The 19,981-nt window shown below is 45.9% G+C and overlaps 1 protein-coding gene across 1 annotated transcript; it reads right to left on the reverse strand.

Moving 5' to 3' along the window:
* Positions 1–1,453: 1,453 nt before the first annotated feature.
* Positions 1,454–17,616, reverse strand: LOC124055450 (A disintegrin and metalloproteinase with thrombospondin motifs 5). Its single transcript, XM_046382323.1, has 8 exons — positions 16,158–17,616; positions 9,281–9,413; positions 8,835–9,002; positions 8,055–8,338; positions 6,663–6,846; positions 6,369–6,544; positions 6,106–6,281; positions 1,454–5,365 (listed from the first exon to the last, which is right to left on the reverse strand). Exons 1-8 carry the CDS (start codon positions 17,259–17,261, stop codon positions 4,663–4,665), a joined length of 2,928 nt encoding a protein of 975 aa, XP_046238279.1. The 5' UTR covers positions 17,262–17,616; the 3' UTR covers positions 1,454–4,662.
* Positions 17,617–19,981: the final 2,365 nt, after the last annotated feature.

Below are 19,981 nucleotides of genomic sequence, written 5' to 3' on the forward strand. Positions count from 1 at the left end.
GTTGTTGAGGAGACTTTCTATCAATTGAGGGAACGATCACAAGTCTTGCCGACAGGTGGCGCCTCAGCATCACATTTGGGAGCTGGGGAAGATGCAAGCCGTAAGCAGTTGACCACAGAGAGGCAACCCTTGTGCACTAATGTGCTGCTTAGAGAATGGTGCCTCTGCTTGAGAGTGCTGATCCTGGATCAGAACTGAACATCCACATCACGGATGACGGACAACTCAACATAGAGGTTTACAGGAAACCCACTCACACAGATCAGTACCTCCGTTTTGACTCTCACCACCCACTGGAGCACAAATTAGGGGTCATCAGAACCCTTCAGTCACGGGCAAACACCATTCCTACCACCAACAGAGGTAAGATGAGGGAACAGGGACACATTAGGACAGACCTCAAAACCTGCAGTCATCCCGGATGGGCCTTTCTAAAAACCAACAGGAAGAGGCCCACAGAGAGGGAGGACAACAGAAGGAGGAACATCGTCATTCCTTACATTGCAGGCGTTTCTGAAATATTTAGGAGGATCTACAACCAGCACCAGATCCCTGTACACTTCAGACCCAGCGACATCTTGCGACAAAAACTGATTCATCCCAAAGATACGACACCCAGACACAAGCTGGACAGTGTGAAGTGTAGTGAAGAGTGCACAGACCTGTACACTGGGGAGACCAAACAACCACAACACAAGGGCACAGCCCAACATAGGAGGGCCAACTCCTCAGGACGGGACTCAGCTGTGGGCCTGTCCCAGCTAGCTGGTCGCCAGTCAATCGCAGGGCCAACACACAAAGACAGACAACCACACATTCACACTCACACCTAGGGGCAATGTAGAGTAGCCAATTAACCTAATGTGCATGTTTTTGGTATTGTGGGAAGAAGGCGGAGTACCTGAAGAAAACCCACGCAGGCACAGGGAGAACATGCAAACTCCACATAGAAGGGCCCAGACCGGGATTCCAACCTGGAACCCTCTTGCTATGAGGCGACAGTGCTAATCACTGCACCACCGTGCCATACTGTAACATTACAGGAACATTACATTTATCTGACAGCTACAGTTACTTTATAGATTCATATCTTATATCCCACAACTTTGATACAGCAAGCTGCTTACATGTTGTATCATCACTAATAACAGTCCCATAGTGTATAAGTTTTGATACTTAAGCTATATTTAGCTGATACATATATACTTGAGTAAAAATGTTTTTTCTTGTAATGGAGTAGGAGGACTGCTGAATTTATTGCCATTTTCCTGTTTCATCCTGTCTCTGCTGCTACATTTGTATAATTATCGTCCGAATAAAATGAATCTCATGTTTTTTTGCTTTCTCAGCTTTGCAGAGAGTTTGTGTGATGAGAGTGACTGGCGTGCAACAGCCGAAACACGCCGGAAGGTAAATAAAACAGATGAAATGAACACGCATACACACACGCAAAGATATTTAAATATATAGATTTTATGTACATATATTCATGTGGATGACTAGAAAAGAAACACTATACTCTTACAAAGGAATGATTCTGCACAGTCATAATCCTAAGTTAAATAGTAATTTGATACAAAATTACTATAATAAATAAAACTCATCTCATTGTTTTTTTATTTATTCACACATACCAGTTGTACAAACAATAAATTACAAGTTCAGTGCTGTGTTTCTGTCGTTCAGCGAGAGGGGTTTCCTCACTGGAAGAGTCAGAGTAGGTTGTGTGTATGTGTGGAGTGTGTGTGAGGGGGTTTCTGTAATACTCAAATACTGCAAAAGTGATGGATCGTTTCAGTGGCGTGTGTCTGCGTGTGTACATTTCTGTGTAAATATGCTTGAATACTAACTCATATACGAGCGATCTTTTCATTGTACAAAAATGTCTACATAGTTTAAATAAATGTGAATGTGTGAGGGAAGACGAGAGAGCATTTTGTGAGTGGTATGTTGACCCGGTTCAGCTAGTATCTGAAATCTCATGCTTTTGTGTTCTCGTGCAGATGGGTGAGGTTTACCACAGAGGAAAATAAAACAGGCGCCAGAAATTTTGAACACAATTACAGGAAGACATTTTTTGAAAAAGTCCATTAGGTGTTTAATCAGCTTTTGAAATGCAAGATTAGGTCTACGATTTAGGCGAGCTGAGGTAATGCTCTCTTATCATTTTCTACACCAAAATGAATGGTCTTTCCTATTATGTCTCCAAAAGAACTCCAAAAGAAAAGAAAAGGTATCTGATCTCTAAATGCCTCCTTGGTTAAATAAGCAAATTAAAGACTGATATTGTGAAATTTGGTGGAGGATTTTAAAGGATGAGTTCACTCAAAATTACAAAAAAAACACCCCCTATTTTCACACACATAATGGTCTCTAGTGATGTGGATCATTTTTGAGTTTTTTTCTTAAAGGAATAACTCAAAAAATTTTCCTCACTTTCTTGAGAGTTAGACAAGAACACTGATAACACACTGATATTGGGACATTCAATATATGAAGTTAGAACAGTAGAGAATTAAAGAGAATCAACACTTCTCTGGGAGAAAGAAGCTCCAGAAGAAACTGTTGACCGTGTGAGGCACTGTTAATGGAGCTGCAAGTTTCTGCTAATTTTTTTACTTGATTTTTTTCTTAAAGCAGTGACCGACACAAGTGAAACTCCATTCATCTAGTGGGGCGGAGGCACCAGATGGATATCTTACACAGGGGGCAAATGAAACTAATAGTATCCGCATGGCTTGAATTCACTTGTGATAAGTCGGAAAATATTTCTTCTTTCTCAATTTTTTCATATTTCACTTGAACTGACCCTTTAAAATAGTCTCAATTGATGTAATGTGGCAAACAACACCCACCAGGAAACATGTGATTGCGTGAAAAGAATGTAAAGTAGAGAAATGAGAGGAAAGAGTGGAGGAAATGAAGAGAGCTGAATTGCAAAAGGACATGAATGACTGCATTAGTATCTCTCTTGCTGTTGTTGCGAGTTTCCAGGGCACACATTGTCATATTAGAATTTGCTTCCTGAATGGATAAACAGACAAACAAACAGAGAAAAAAAATGAGGACCGTAAACCTCCCAGCACCAGCTTAATAACTGATACAGATGCAAAATGAGTGTGAAGACATTTCAAGACGCAGTAGAGGACAAAAAAATAAGCACGTGTTCCCGGTACGTACTGCATGCGTTTAAAACACAGGCCTGGGCACATGAGTGTGCTAGCACATAACATGCACACAAAGAAACACACATTCACACACACACACACATAAAAATCAAGCACTGCCCCAAACCTGTGAGTCACTATCAACGTCCACAAATGTAAAGGAGTGTCGTAATTACTTTGCCCCTTTGTCAATTTAACTGTTTAAAAGTTTGTCCTCTGAAGGCCACCGTATGCTTTACCCTTTCTATGCCATACTGGTGTTTTTACACTCTATGGATGATTATAGGTTTGAGTATCATCAGGAAGAATTTTCGTCTCAACTTCTCATGAACCTGAGCGGAGAGAAGTATCTAAACTGTTAACAACATCTCCATCTTAGGGAATGTTCTCGACACAATTGTCATCACTGTGGAAAATAGTTCATGCTCAGTCTTCTTTCCTTGTATTCCTTACTGGTTATCAGCTGGACAGCTCAATTAAAAAAACACACAGGAAGAAGGCTTATAGTCGGGGCACGTAGGTAGCCCTGATCCAGGACCGTCATACTTATGCTCATGTTTTGTAACTTAGACATTTCGATTGCTGAATGGCTCATAAACTTGTTTATGTGGGAGGGTACTGGCAGGCAATCTCCTAGGCATCTGAAAAATAAGAAGACCACCATTTTATTTGATAAAATACCTTTTGGCCATCAGTAGTGCCACTGACAGCACTGCTGCTGAGGCGCACTTAGGTTAGTTAACAAAGAATAAATCCGGTGCAATTGTTAGCCAAACATGCTTCGTTTTTAATGACAGAGACCTTTCTTGGTTGGGCTAAATCACCCTTTCTCTTTAACTTAACTCCTTAACTGAGCCATTCACTCACAAAATGTGTAAGTTCTGGGTAATTCAGGAGGCAGCATGACAGTCATGAGACAGGGCTACAATACAGGCAGAAATTAAGTGAATAACGAGTCCTTCCCACTGCTGGGGCTCTTGTCTCAGACACACACAACAAAGGACAAAGAGGTGCGACTTCTGAATCCCCACAGTGATAAGAACACAGGGAATAGCATAAAAGAAAAGACACAACACTCATGCCATTACAGGGCACTGCACACTAAGCCTCCAGAGTCTGGAGACAGAAAGTAAAGACAATCAGTTAGTGTCCATGTGGAAATGACATGCAATTTGAGTCTTTAGCTATGCCAGGCAATACTTGTCATACAGAAACTGTCCTCCGTCCTACTTGTTCTCTGCATAGCTACTATCATTTCGGGACATTCCTCTGGCATATAGTCAGTTGCATCCATGCCAATCTGTCTATAAGTCACTGCGAATCTGGTCCAGGCGCTTTCAGCCAACATTCACAGTTCTGTTTAAAGTTAAATGTCTTAAATTCATTGGTCCACAGTCTTACATCCAGCACTTAACACCTTTATCAGATGTACAGATTAAAGTTTTTCTACTGAATTGCTTCTTGACTTGAGAATCATTTTCACTCTCCTGCTGCCTCAACATTTCTTCACCAGACAGTGTCTGAAAGCAGAGGGGCGGGAACCGAGCATGCAGCCTTTGGACAGTTTCCCGTCCTGGTCCTTACACTGCACTGTCCGGCTCTGCCAGCCAGTGTCACAAGTCCTGGAGCAGGTCATCCAGGAGCCTGTTACCCACTGTGGCCCTGGGGTTGGGGTAGAGGGACCTGGGACTGTAGGTGGCCCAGGGACAAGGACAAGTGGAGTAGAGGAGGACATAGTGGTACTACTGGTGGTGGTGGTGGTGGTGGCGGTTGTTGTAGTTGTTGAGACTGTTGTAGTGCTTGGCTCAGGGGTCGATTTTGGGTTGGGAATGAGCGGAGCTGACGGCTGCTGTGGGGCTGCCCGGCGAGGCATGAAGAAGCTGTAACGAACATCCAGGGGTTTTTTAGCATCTGTTGCTAGAATCTGGACCACCAAAGCTTCTTGGATGGCTCCAGGACCCATGCTGTGAAGCCACTCGTCCCGTTGGCTCCAGCCACTGTAGTTGAGCACGGAACCGTTGAGGGGGATGATTGTCTCAGAGGTGGAGATCATGAACTTTCCATTTAGGAGGTACTCGCCATTGGGGCGCTTGAGAGCCAGGTAGGCTGTGTAGCGGGTCTGGTCCTTGGCCTTGTGCTGACGAACCTTGATGTGGGTAGAGCCTGCGGGGATCTTCACCACATCAGTGTAGCCCTTACTGTTTGGCAAGAGAGAACGTAAAAGAGATCAGTATCTAATACAGAAGATCCCACAATACTACAATGAAGACTCACCACTATGCCAAACAAAACCAGCATGATGTCACCCCAGTGTGTGATTTTAGATTGCATGCCGACATTCAGGAAACAAAAAGGTTGTGATGTGCAGTACGATGACGTGTGTAAAACGCTGTGTCATGCCTTTCATACAAAATGGTGAGGCAGAATAATGGTGCAACATTCCTGCCTTGAAAAGGGGACTAGTGTGTTGCTATTGCTGGCTTTGCTTTCCTGGCTTTGGATCAAAACAGAAAACAACACAAATGCAACCGAGTCAGCCAATCAAAAAGGAGTTAATCACTGTTTGTGTGGACATGCTGTCACTTTCAGCAAACTGAAACAAACCTCATTCCTTATCGACACACTGTAAACTGGAGGAGATAATCAGTGCACTCTGACATGTCTGAGATAATGTGAAGAAGCATGTTGTATTTGACATCATATATGGAAAATTCCTCATCTACCCTCGAACGCCACAACAAATTGAAAATGACCTGTTAGTAGTCTAATATATAGGCTGATCAGCCACTTTGTTTACTTTAAAAAACAAGTTAAAAATGGACATTGCACATTTTTTTGCAGCATTATGCTGAACTGAGACTCTCCTCCGATCCATGTGTGCTAATGTTTGTTTGTGCATGATGGTTCCCACAGCGTAAAGTCCTCTCTTTTTTCTTACCTCTTCTTGGTGAAGTTGCCCACGACGCGTATACATCCTGTGCTGTCGCCTCCACATATGCCACACTTGTCAAACTGGAGCTTGGAGCCGATGATGCCATCGCAGCCTGTCCGCACACATTTCCCTTTCACGCAAACTGAGCTGCTGTAAGGACGACATTCTGTCCCGTCTATCACCTGAAGACAAACAGTCCCAAAATGAGTGTATTGTCTTCTACATTTTTGTTCCATTAAATCTTTCCCTTTTTTTTGCAACTCACTCACCCTCGGAGAGAACACCACATAGTATCCTGTTCCCTTCGCTCTGCAGGTCAACTTGCACACATCTTTAGGGAGGACTCCTGCGTACTTAGGCACCCATTCAACAAAGGTCTTCACCCCTTTAGGATCCGTCTGTGGACCGTTGCGGACCTCACATTGCTCTTGTCGTAAAGTTTTATCTGGAGGAAAGTTCCATTGAAAGAGGTTTGAAATGACAGACTGCAGATTTTGTATGATAGACAAACATTAGCTTGTACTACAATAATCCTGAATGCATGATCAGGTTGTCACACTCACTTGACGGTGGACACGGTGTGACATTGCAGGACCGATAGATGGCCCTCTTGCCCGTGCAGTAGCGCCCGTTGTTCCGTGGTGGCGGGTTGTTGCACAGGCGCTGGGCGAACTGCACCCCGCCTCCACAAGTCCTGGAGCACGCACCCCAAGGACCCCAGGAACTCCAGCTGCCATGGTTGGACGCCTGGGAGAGAGGAGAACGAAGATGAAAGAGGAGATAAGAGTTGGGAGAAACGACAGCAGAGGGAAGATCAGAGAAAAGAGAGAGAAAGAGAGAGAGAGATGGAGAGAAAAGAAAGAAGGAAAAGAAGAGGAGATAAGAGAAGACAGTTAGTGCTGATGAGACAAGTCAGGGCCAAACCACGTGTCACAGGGTAAACCCTGTGGAGACAAATGTGGCAGACATTGTGGTGTGGACAAGAGACAGACGGAAAAGCCACTGATTAAGACAGCATGACTGCATCTGCTGTGCAACAGCTCACAAGCTACTCTTGAGGAACAGCCTGAATGAAATTCTTAAGGAAATATACTTCTTTTTTTGTGTTTTTCCAACCAGTGCTGCATGAGTCATCAGCGAGAAAAGCTACTGGATTAGTAGCATTTAACATTTTACGAGACAAAGTTGATTTTATAACCCTGAAATTTCTGCAAGGCTTCTCTGGAAACAGCTTTTCCAGCTTTTAGTTCCATTACTGAGTCTTTATAACACTCAAATGGCTTCTTTCCACAGTACTACTTAATTTGTAATCATACAAGATATATACAGAGGTTAAAAGATTCTGAAGTCTAAAATGGAGGGGCGTAATGTTGCTTTGAGCAGTAAACTGGTCATCATACAAGGCAGTGAAAATGAAGCGTGTCAGAACTTGGGCTGGATCCACACACACACACAGTTGCCTGCCAAGGGCCGAGCCAAATCCATCCACCGTCATGTGACAAATAAACACAAAGAAAATACTCTTTCTCCTTTTCTTTTTGGCTTTCACTCTCTTTCCCTCTCTCAGTGTCGACAGCTTGCCAAGAACAGATTTGGTCCTTTAAACTCATTATGGCCAAATTCAATTTAGTTTTGTTTAAGTTAAGGCCAAGAGAACAAATAAAACAGATCAGCAGCGGCATAAATAATGCAGACCACACAATGAAGTCACATGAAGAATCTGTGACATTTTTCTCCCTTCAAGTCTCTCTCTCTCTCTCTCCCTTTCTACTTCACCTTTTCTCTCTTACAAGCTGCCTTGTGTGCTTTTTCTCCCACAGACTAATTGCTACAACGTGGAAACGAGTGCTTAAAATATCAGTTTGTGAGCTATAAAAAGTATTCTATTTTAGATTTGAGTCCTTTATCCTCTTCCGTTTCTCGTCTTGTAGTCTGAGACAATCCGTCTGTCTTACCGAGTAGTGTCTCTTGCGAGTCTTGTCCACACACTTTCCCTGAAGGCAGATGCGTCCCTTCCCGCAAGGTGTTCCCTCCACGGCCGGAAGCTTTTTGGTCAGACACACCATCTGTCCCTGGCGAATCACGGCGCACCAGAGCCGGGAACATACGTCCATGCCCGGGCAGACAGTGTACTCGGGGCCAAAGGCCAGGCGACACTGGCGGACGGCGTCATAGCTCTGACCCGGTAGCTCCTCTGGGCCTAAGAGGGGCTGTCGAGGAGAGTCTAGGAGACATTCAGCTGTGGCAGGAAAGGAGAAGGAGGAGCGACTTACGTACTGTTGGTGACCAGTGCATGTAAATCTATTGACAAACGAGGCCTGTATGACTTATCATTGGATAAAAATGTTGGAGCAGCAGCAGATACTTGCTCGAAATGATGCCATTGCTACATGAATTAAGTCGAAAGCGTTTTCCAGCAAAGTGTCAACAGGCAATGCTTTATGGCCATTGTGAATGAAACTACTTCACGATATTGGAATGTAAACTATGACTCATCTTGATTTGCTGCCAGTGATCTGTCTTTGACCACACTGAAACTAAACCTTTCAAGAAGTTAATAGGATTGTAAATAACCCTCTATTAAGGGAGATTACAGCTCAGGCACTCGAATTCACATGAATGCCATTTGTGGATGGAGAAAATAAAACTTCTACTGGCTGGGAAAAGTTCTACCTGTTAAGAGAACTGCAGATGAGTGTGTTCTGAAAACACTTCGCTTATTCTCCCACACTCACCGTTGCCATCGTCAAAGAAGTCGGTGATGGTAGCCGAGGTGCAGCGGCTCCAGGGTTTGGAGGCGTCGATGGAGGTGAGGATGGAAGACATGAGCCGCTTGTCGCTGTTCACTCCGAAACGCTCCTCGCAGAATTTGGAGTCGTCGTGGGACAAACCGAGCAGGTGACCTGAGAGAGAGAGAGAGGGGGAGAAAGAATGTGATGTACAGAAGGTGAGTTGATGGATGAGAAGGAAGTGATGGGACTTGTAACAGGTTTGCACATGCGACAAGAATGAGAAAACATACCGAGAGAACAGGTATCAGGTGGATGACATAAGACAATATTCCCATGATATTAATCAACAAGGGAGATGTGCTGACAGATGTGCACATGCATGCCCCGACGTGTTTATATTGTTGTGCACTGATGTGTGTGTGTGTCCGTCTGTGTGCATCCATGCCTACCTATCTCATGAGCGACAGTAAACGCAGCGTGAAGGCCGTCGTCCTCGATGACGGCGCAGCTTCTCTCCGGAGAGCAGATGGTGCCGACGTCCGCCATGCCGAGGGTGTCGCAGGAGTGGTGGCCACAGAGGTCCTGGACAACAGAAATAATGTAAGTTTAAAGAAAGAAAGTAACATATTCCAAAAACTGATTTCAAGATTTAATGCCAAAAAAAAATGATTCATCATTTAATAGAGTGCAGGGAGGGGGTCCACTGTCACTTTCAAGAGCCAGGCTTCTTGCCATTGGATGATTATGGGGTTGAAGTTGAGTTTCAACAATAAAAACAAAAATAACTGTATAATTAACGTATTGCTTTTTTTCTTCTCTTGATCAAAGCCCTTTAAAAGAGTTCTCCTGCAGTTTTAGTCTTGCATTTCCATACAGCTGGAAGGCTTGCGAGAGACAGCTTTAAAAAGGACAATCGAAAAATGATGAAGCAGAGCTACCCGGTCCCAGAAACCCTGAGTACACCTCCCATAATGCAATGCTTCAGAGCCTCCCCTGCCAAGCTCAGACAGCAGACAGCAGACAGAGGGATCCCTCATAATTCCTAATTTTCCTTCCACTGCTTTTAAAGCTCGCTTCCTTCCTCTGCCTCCGCCACCTCTCTGTCAGCTTCATGGGATGCCAGAGTGCACAGTATTGATCTTTGTTTTGATTCCCACACATGTCCATGCAAACGAGGCCTCGGGGTGCACTGCTTGACCCCCCCCGCCGAATGCAGAGATCAATCGGTTAATCATACCGTCAAATCAGAGCGCACACGCCTGCACGTGGGCCCGCGTGCGTTCGCTAACACACTCACAGTACAGCAGAACGGCCTTACGGCGTATGTGTTCATCCAGCGCACAGATGAACATAGAACAGTATGGAGACAAATATCCATGCGTGCACACATGAGAACATCCAAACACACACACACACACACACACAGATCCTGCAGAGAGGATGAATCGTCATGTTAAGTGGTGCTGACAGGCCTGCTGGGTCGTGTGTGAGAGGCTCTCTGGGGAGGGCGTTTACTCGTTCCGGGGCAGATCGGTTTTGGAACAAACCCGCCTTGTGTTCTGTGCTCACACGCACACACACACACACACACACACACACACACACACACACACACAGGACTGCCTGGGTGGGAGCACTTCATGCACACTCAGACTCACAACACACATATGCAAGTCTGCTCTGATGCTCAGAAGTATAAGAACTTACATGGAAACAAATAGGTCCAGAGAGATCACCTTTTAAACGCAAGAACGTACATCATAGACATCCCTAATGGTACATTCACAAGCAAACACACACACATAAAAAGAACAGGAAGAGAGTCTGCTCTTGCCAACTGACGGCTGGATACACGAGAAGCAAACAAAGGACAAGTCAGCCCCATTCGCCGCATGGATGCTGCTGAGAGCCAAACTGTGCTGAAGTTTCTCTTAACTTTTCCAAGTGCAGACGAGCTCAAAAAGTGTTTGTTTTCAGACAGAGAGAACATATAGAGACATTTGTCTTCATATTCTGTTTCCTCTTTACCCGTTTCCCACAGCCTTTCATCCCGGTGCTCTTTACACCTCCCTCCATTTCATTTATTTATTCATTCAACCCCATCCCATGCTCTGGTGCGAGAAACTGTTTTTGTTTCAATCTTGCTAGTACATACAGCTTTCGTTACTACAACACAACGTGGCAGGAAACATGTGGGTGAAATGTTAGAACAACCGGTGTGACAAAATACCTGAAATGACCCAAAAGGAAATTAAATAGAAGAACTGTGAGAACAGGGAGAAACAGAAATACCGGCAGAAATAACAGGAGAACAGGTGGCAAGCTGGTTGCGAAGGTCAGTAGACGATCAGAGCTGTGCATGTGTGTGTGTGTGTGTGTGTGTGTGTGTGTGTGTGTAAGCCGATGTAAGCCAAGGCTTGTGTTAAACAAACAGTCAGGCAGGCACACACACACGCTAAAAACTTGCAGAGTGAGTTCAGAATGAGTGTAACTCTCTCTTTACGATGAAAAGACACTTCAGGGTGATTCAAAAAACCTGCTAATCAACAGCAGCAAAAGCTATGGCTCTCCATCACTGAGTGGATGGGTTAATAATGACTGATTATTGATTATTAGATTATTTATTGCTACTGTTATTGCTATTATCTCTGCTGCTAAACCAGACCCAGAGTACTGCATTTCATCTCATGGAAATGATTAAGAATCTTGAATCTTATGTTCAGGATGATTCGTAACAACTTTGGTGATTCAAATGTAGATAGAAAAGGCGAAGCTAGGAGTCCTTGGCTGTTATGGGAAGATACACTTGTGTGTCGTCAGCATAGCAATGATTATTTATGTTGTATTTTTTTTTTTTTTTTTTTAAGATGTGACCAGGTTGCCAGCAGTCCAAAATGGTCCCAGTGCCCAGTGTATACATTATACAACTCAGATAAGAGGAGAATGAGCCAGTTGAGACTGTAAGACAATGCCATGGTCCCCATGTGAGATCAGAGTAGCACAAGGCTGATTTGTAATCAGTGACGATTTAAGTTTTTTTTTAAAGGAGAAATGAAATCACATACTAAAAAAAAAAAATAAAAGTATGACTACTTGAACTGAGTAAATGGGGTTATTTTTCTTTCCATGGAAAGAGGCCTCAGGTCACCGCTCAAAAGGAAACTCAAGACTGCAGTCGCAAACAAGACTGCAGTTTAAAGTCACTGATGCACCACAGTGTGAAGAGGGTGAGGCGTGTTTGTTGTTGTTGTTGAGCAGAATGAACTCTGTGGATGTCGACAGACCCAGTGGCTGGGGGGGGTCGCGGGTTCAGGATCCGAGGGGGCTGTCTGCAGGTTGTCAACATATGCCGGTCGAAAGTATAGCATGTGTGAAATATCAGGAACAGTTAAAACAAATAGAGGGGTTAGCTGTGGTGGGGGCAAGGGCTGGGAAATGTACACTTGAATTCAGACATACACAAACATATGGAGGAGGAGGGTAGGGGGGGTAGGAGAGGAGGGGAGGAGGAGAGGAGAGGAGGAGAGGAGGAGTACAAGTACACAGGAAAAGGAGGAGTCCAAACTACCCTCATTCACTGTTAAAGCATAAATGACATAAGTATGTTTTCAACACGTGTGGAGGAAATGGCTTGTGTATACATACATGCTATGTCTACATCAGTATGTCTCTTACATCAATCATCATTACATAAGGGCCCTCGCTGTGTGCCTGCAAGCTACTATGGGAATCATGTGGTGATAACACAGGATTATCATCTTAGAATTGAATAATGTCAAAGTTTTTCCTTGGGCTCATGTAAAGCGTATGGACAATACATTTTGTACCCATTTGGCATATAAATTAATATCGTGAGATTGAATCTTAAAGGGACAGTTGACTCTAAAATAAAAAGAGATATCTCTAAAAAGAGAAATCAGCTGTAGACATGTCTGCCTTTTCTTCAATATAATGGAGCTAGAAGAGTAAGAGTAAGAGTAAGCAAGTAAGAGTAAAAATATGTATTTTTGATTTTGGGGTGAACTCCGAGCATGAAAGTTCAATTACGACCTCGGGATCAGTGGCAAAATAATCTCAATCTCGAGATCCACCTACTAGCAGGTGAGCACTTCAATATCACCTGCATTAAAGTGACAATTTCTCTCCAACTATAAGAGCTATTGCTACAGAAAGCAACTCCAAAAAAAATGGCGGTATTAACACACACATGACAATATCTCCACAGCTCTGCAGCTCTCTCCAACCACCTTACAGTAAGCCTTTGTCTGCTGTCCAAGTTCACAACAAGTGAACACAGCCATGCATAACGCTTAATGTTCCCTTATACACGAATACACCCTGCGAACAGCCTTGGGTCCCCTCAATGTGCCCGTTGTTTTGTTCCTGTGTTGGTATGTGTGGAACCGGGTGACACCGTCACACGGGTCAGCTCACCACGGGTACGGGGGTGTTGGAGTAATTGGACCTGACCACAAAGAGAGGAGTTCCCTCCATCCCTGTGCACTGCCCCTCCCTCCATCTGGGAACAATGGACTGGTCTGACTTCACAGTCACAAAGTCTCCAGTGAGCTTCAGTTTTGGTTCAGTAGAAACTACACTAATCAGGACCTACTTAACAGTAAGGTTGTAAAAAGTAGCCACATTTTCGAAACAATACCATATCTGCATTTCACAGCGCTGAAAGTACAGAACACATCTGAATTAAATCAGTGTTTCTCTTTCCTGAGGAAGTCTGAAGTTACAGCCAAATTTATATTCCTGAGAAAGGCCAGAGAAAACAGCAGACAGATTACACACTTTTCTGTCAATAGAGGCTCACTTCCTGTTTGCCAAATGATGAATTCTGTGCCGCACCTGACATGACCGAAGGGGCTAAATAACGTGGTTCTCAGAAAAGTTAAGACGATGTCAGCATCTTCACGTTTCGCATTTATTTCTCCTTCTACTGATGTTCCTTGCAACGCACATCACAAGCAAAGAACTCAAGAATGTGATTTTATTAAAAAAAAACCAAAACAAACAAAAAAAACTTCACTTTTGCTTAATCACAGCATTGTTTACCTGCAGGGCTGACGTGTAAACAAACCTCAGCCCTGCTTTGCTGTCCGTTTTACTGATTGACATGGTAAAGTAACAGCTATCTAAACACTCCAAAGCCAAAACACACACACACCCACACACACTCCTTAAAATGACCTTTATAACCAAAGAGTTCAAAGGTCAAAATTTAAGTCAGGCGTTGGCTGCTTTCTTTGGCTAATTAGGGTCACAACCTTAAAGTCAAGTCATGCATTAGCTATGTGCTTATTCTGCATACTGAGCACATTTGGGCTCATTTGTCCTGCAGAAATGCAACAGATGAGGAACCCATGTCAATGTGTTCTCTAAGGCTGTACTGTGTTACAGGGGGTCATACACTCTGTGTGCCAACAGAGCGGGATCACCTGCTTCTGCTGCTGACAGGTAACATCCACAGTGCAACCCCCCTACCCGCGTTCGATACTGAAGGTGAGACGTGTGTGAACGAAGGTCAGGAGACAGGTTTATGAATAGTTCAAGTGCTATGACAGGCAAGAGAGCAGTCAATGTTAATGTGGCTAATGTGTCTACGTACGGTTTCAGAGGCTTTTCACCTCTGAAAAGGGCTCAAATCATGTGGAAATTCTGCAGATTTCAGTATAATGATATTACTATGAGATATTGTCTAAAGCATGAACTGCTTGGACATGAAAAGGCATTTTAAATGAATGGAAAGACATGGAGAGTGGATGGGTTTTGCCAGGATGAGCTTGGGTTTTTTAGTCTAGATCAAAGCCTGAGGAGAATAGAAGAAATCCTCAATTTGACCAAATGTCATATTTCATTAGTTTCCTGTCCATTTTGACTCTCCGCCTGCCAGCCCTGAGGCTGCCTTAGACGTATCTGGATTACATTTTTTCCATGATCGCCTGACCCTGCTAACCCTGCCAAAAACGAACCACCAAAAGATGGCAAAGTCTTCTGCCCAGGCTCTCCCAGTCTTACCCTTGCAGTTGTAGTGGCAATAGGGTTATTAAGGAGTCACAAAGTGGTTGGCACTCAGGAACTTGCCAGTCACTTTGCCAGCCTGCTGACCTCAGGTATGCACTCCTGGATAAGTCGCCAACGCATGATGACGCCAACTAGCTGCAGATGCCAGGAGATCCGCCGTAATATCCCTGCTGCTTTCCTTTTTTTTTCCCAGCCCAAGCTAAGACAAGAGCCTGCATGAGCAAGGAAAACCTACCGCAACCCAAGGCGAGCTATCTGATACATCAACTGAAGCTGAACCACCATAAAGCCACACCCGGAGAGGTGAAAAATGCAAGTGAATCTGCTGCTGCTGCTGCCCTGCGGCTTTGGACCAGACAGGGAAGGAAGGAGGAGGTGGAGGAGAGAGAAAGGGATAGTGGAAGAAGGGAGAAACGAGTGTGGTCTTGGTAAACGTACGGCTTCTCACAGGGTGGATGTGTTTGTTTTTCTGACAGCTCCCAGCCCCTGCTGACAGATGCTGAAAAAGTAACTGGGAAAAAATGTGCAGAGAGAGAGAGAAAGAGAGAGAAAGAAAGGAATTGCAAGGCTGGGATGATTACCAAACAAACTGCAGTTTCAAGGGAGTTATAAGGATATTTCTGCAATGCACCCAGCAGCTGATTTCAAACCTCCTGCCATGGGAAGAATTTGCGTGCGCGAAGGCGTGCACGCGCCTCAGATCACAGAGACTCAGAGGCTATTCGGGCTGTCAGGGGACTGGGAGGGGGAGGCAGAAGACAGAAGAGCCCGCCTAGAAAAACACCAGGCGCAGGAAATACAGTTGTTGTTGTTTTGTTTTTTTAATGAAAGGAGAAAGAAACAGAAGGAGAGAGGAAACGTATACAAAAGGGGTGGATGGAAGCGGGAACATGTGGGGCACAGACTGCGCAGTCTTCACTTCTGACTAAATGAGACCCCTTTATGTAACCAGCAACCCAAGTAAGAAATCGCGTGCAATCAGACTGTTACTGTCACAGAAATTTAAAAACAAGGTGATGTGCGTCAGCTGTTTTCAGTGTTATGCCGTTTGTTTGCATTAAGCCACCGAGGATTAATGCGCCAAGCGCTTAGCTGCTGTGAACCAGCTGCCACCGCGTGCACCATCAAAATAAAAACAAACCCTGGCGTCACTCCGCCGCCCCGGCATCACGCCGGGCCGCTACGCCGCCTCTTCTCCGCCGCGTGGGACGGGAGACAGGCGGAGTCGGCGCCTCGGTGCCAGGTGAGATGTGCGCACAGGTGGAGGTGCTGGAAAGCGAAGGAAGTTTTGTTTACCTGCCTGGTGAAGAGGATGGCGGCGTCATGGTGGTGCTGGTGGTCGTCGTCCAGTGGGTTTTGTTGGTTCTGCCACTTACAGAAGCTTTTCAGCGTGGCCGCAGCGTTCTTGGACACCTCGAGCCCCTTCTCCTTCTCGGTGACTGTGGTCACTTTCACCACCGACAACCGGATGGGGTTCTCGATGCTGGCGTGCCCGTACAGCTTGGAGGCGATGGAGGCCAATGTGAGCAGGTAGTGGTTCAAGTCCTTGCCATATTTCTTGGTCATGGTGTCGTCGGCCACCAGGAGCAGCTCCACGTGTCGGGCGCGAGAGACAGACCTCTTGCGTCTCGTGCGGGGCTCCGGAGCAGCCGCTTTGGCGAGCTGGCTCCACCATCTCCCCCCACGCGTGCCGTGGTCATCTGGACCCTCCACTGGCAGCCCTTCTTTGGCCCGTCTCCCCTTCCCGCGACCTCTGTGTCGGCGTTTCCTCGCCGCATCTCTGCGTCCTCTGCGCCCGTCGCGCGTCCCGCAGCTCTCGCGCCCGTCGCGCATGGCCTCGAAGCTGAAACTCTCGCGCGTGAACACGTGGAGCGCGCTCTCTGCGTCCTTGTCCTGCAGGGCGCGCACGTCGTGCTCGTGTCCCTTCGCCCTGATGATAGGTGTGATAGTGTAACGTGCATGGCTCACGGCGAAGAAGCCCTCGAGACCCCCTCCGCAGAGGTTGAAGACCGCCAGGGACTCCGGGTTGGAGTCCACTGTCCCGCGGTACGCGCATTCCCGCTGCAAAGGCGCGGGGCTCTCCCCCATCATAGCGAACACATACTGGGGACTGAAATGATGCGACAGCACCGACTCGTCCCGCTCCATGTCCAGCTGAAAGCGTCTCCCGTCCAGGTACACCAGGTAGCCCACCTTCCCTCCTCCGTGGTAAATCCGGTCAATGGTCTGCACGACCCCGTCTGTCCTCCGGGCAGGTGTGAGAAGGGACCCGTTCGCAGGTGGAAGATAGAAACCCTGGAAAGTAGAAAGCCCGGCTCCCAGGTCAAACTCCACGACGCACAGCAACAGCAGCCGAAACCAGAGCATGCCCCCGGCCAGAGCACCAAGGAGCCGCACCATTGTTCATTCCAACCCGAAGAACATCTAAGTTTCCACTAACACAACCCCGGACCGGCCGAAGAGACAACTTTCAGTATTTGTTCCTCCCAAAAGCGCATCCTCCCGGTGTCCAAATCCCCCATGAAAACACGCGCAGGAGTAACCAACAGGCGAGAAAACAAAACCATTGACAAGCAAAAAAAGGGGGGAAAAAAAGAAAAAGAAATGGAAAAGAAAAAGAGCAGCAGAGAGGAACTGTGTGCAGGCTGCAAGCTGAACTTGGAGAACAAAAACACAAAGTTTGCTCTTAATAGGACCCGGAGAGAAAAAGTCCTGCCCCCTTTGCGCTCAATCACCACTCCTCCACCCCGACCCCCACCATCCCTCTCTCTCTCTCTCTCTCTCTCTCCCTGCTCCCTCTCTTCCTCAAATGAGAGTAAAGTCAAGTGCTGGAGGAGAGAAACCTGAACAATGCTGTCACTGGAGTATTTCCCATTGCCTCAGCAAAGGAAAAAGGAGTCCATCACAATCATTATATGAATCATATTGAGAGGCAGAGAAAAGAATCCAAGCCTGAAGTCACTTCTGGTTATAAATAAATCATTAAATCTACCTCATTAGTGATAACCACCCCTTCATATGATTTCATCTTTTTCATGGTATCAACATCATTTGTATCCAGCATAATTTAAAAGGATCGGTGAGACAAGTTCCTCAAGAACCAGGACCAACACCATTTATCTCAACTCAAAAACGTCTCCCATTAAACAACAGCCTGTTATTTTTACACTTTTACCACTTTGACTCTTTTAATAATTGAAGGCTAAAACTTGGACAAGAATTGACTGCTGGAGAGTTTCAGCAAACTGGAGGTGAATAGATAATTTATGGCCATTCCCGAATAAGAGTTGTGGGAGTTCACCATTCCCTGTGAGACATTTAATGGTGTGTGTGAGAGCAGGGGGGGGGTGGGGGTGGGGGGGTCTGTGAACATGCATACAGTAGGTGCTGTGCTGCTGCACTATGGCATGAGAAAGTGAAGAAATAAATGTGTGTGTGGTGTGAGTCTGCAGGTGTGTCACTTGGTCCTGGAACTGGCCTGGGAGCTGTCTTGATTATTTATTGTACCTTTAGGGAAGTGTGTGTGTATGTGTGTGTGTTGCGGTGCCAATGGGATGTCATACTTGTGTGCTGAGAGGGATTTAGCCATGCATACCTCACTGGTTCTCGCAAACACAAACACACTCTCAGAGGGCAGCCAGCAAGAGAGTGGCTTTTCTTAAAAAGCCTTAAAACTTCCAAAACACCGCTCATTTGCTGAGTCACCTAACAGCTATTACCTCCGCACACCACACAGAGGCTTTCGGTGTGTGTGTCTGCATGCCAAGAGGGAGGCCTCTCTTTGTGGATGCACTCCCCTCCCATGCAGAACTTGAGAACAGATATTACATTTCAACTTCGCAAAAAAGGGCGAGAGCCCACATCGCCTCTCCTAAAGCAGCGGCTAATCCAAAGCCCCTTCTACGTGACTGAGCGGTGTGGGTAGCATGGCCTTTTGAATGCGGTTTGCAGCCAGGGAGTGGGCGTGAGAGCAAGTGGGCGGACGGCGGAAGCGCGGCCAAAAAGAGGAACACGGTGTGCTGCCGCCGTAAGCCTCGACGCCCCTGTCAAATCCCACCGTGGTACGATCCTCACATGAAACATCCCACACCGAGGACGCATTCAAATAAACCTCCAGAAAATTGTTGACAGATCCTCACCAGAGCTCACACAGAGTATGATGAATCACGCTTAGAGTCAATCCATTTAAATTTCATCACTTTCATGCCAATAAGAATCATGCTGTCAATTTCTTCTTTTTTTGGGGGGGGGGCAGGGTCATGTTGTGGGGGCTTTGGCCTCATTACTTCTGTGCTACGGCCCTGCTGCCTATAGTCAAGCATAAAAATATCATCTTCCACAACTTCCACTGCAGAGTGGATCCAGTATTGAGCCAAGCTTCATGTCCAAAACACCCAGCTGTTATGCAACGCACCCCCCGCCCCCACCACCCGCCTCTTTTCCTCTCTCTCTGTCCTCGAGTCTCATCTCCAGCCACCAATGCCCCCCCCCTGCTGCCTGCTTCTCCTTTACACCAAACTGTCAAGTGTATTACCTGCAGTAAAAAAGGACGCTCCATAAAGACAGAGCAAACCGGAGCTGAGTGTGAGAAAGGATGTTTGATCAGGACAGTCTGATGTCAAGAAGGACCTTCGGCGCTTTAGTGTGTGTCTCTGTGTCCTTTAATGTTAATATGCATGTTAAAGAAATTAAAGTGCTTCTCCTGCTCCTGCATGACCACAGCTCCTGGCTGAGTTTAAGTACACAAAAGGACTGTTAATGCATGTAATGAAATGATGGAAACTAGTGGTACTGAGCCCGAGCAAAAATTAGGCAACTTTCCACAGTATCTTTCAATGCTATACTGAAATGACACACACACACACACACGCTTTGGCTCATACCCCTACAATGTCCTCCTCTCCCTCCCTCTTCCTCTCTCCCTTTTGAATCTCACACACTCAGCCCATTGGATCATTTTTAATCCCCATCATCTGAAACCGAGATGTATGCCAAGGCAACCATATGGACGTAAACCACCCCCGTCATACACACACACAATTACACAGTAACCCGGATCACACGTGTAAAGCAGGCTGCATACAGTATTGAGCATCACCAAAACAAGCTGTGTGTGTGAA

Source organism: Scatophagus argus, chromosome 24 (genome assembly GCF_020382885.2).
Source record: "Scatophagus argus isolate fScaArg1 chromosome 24, fScaArg1.pri, whole genome shotgun sequence".
Lineage (NCBI taxonomy): Eukaryota > Metazoa > Chordata > Actinopteri > Scatophagidae > Scatophagus > Scatophagus argus.

Coding starts and splice junctions, on each gene's coding strand:
- LOC124055450 (XM_046382323.1), bottom strand. CDS start 17,261: ATGGTGCGGCTCCTTGGTGCTCTGGCCGGGGGCATGCTCTGGTTTCGG. Junction 6,847..8,054: donor CTCGCAAGAGACACTACTCG/GTAAGACAGACG, acceptor CCTCTCTCCCAG/GCGTCCAACCATGGCAGCTG. Junction 6,282..6,368: donor ATGTGGTGTTCTCTCCGAGG/GTGAGTGAGTTG, acceptor GTTTGTCTTCAG/GTGATAGACGGGACAGAATG.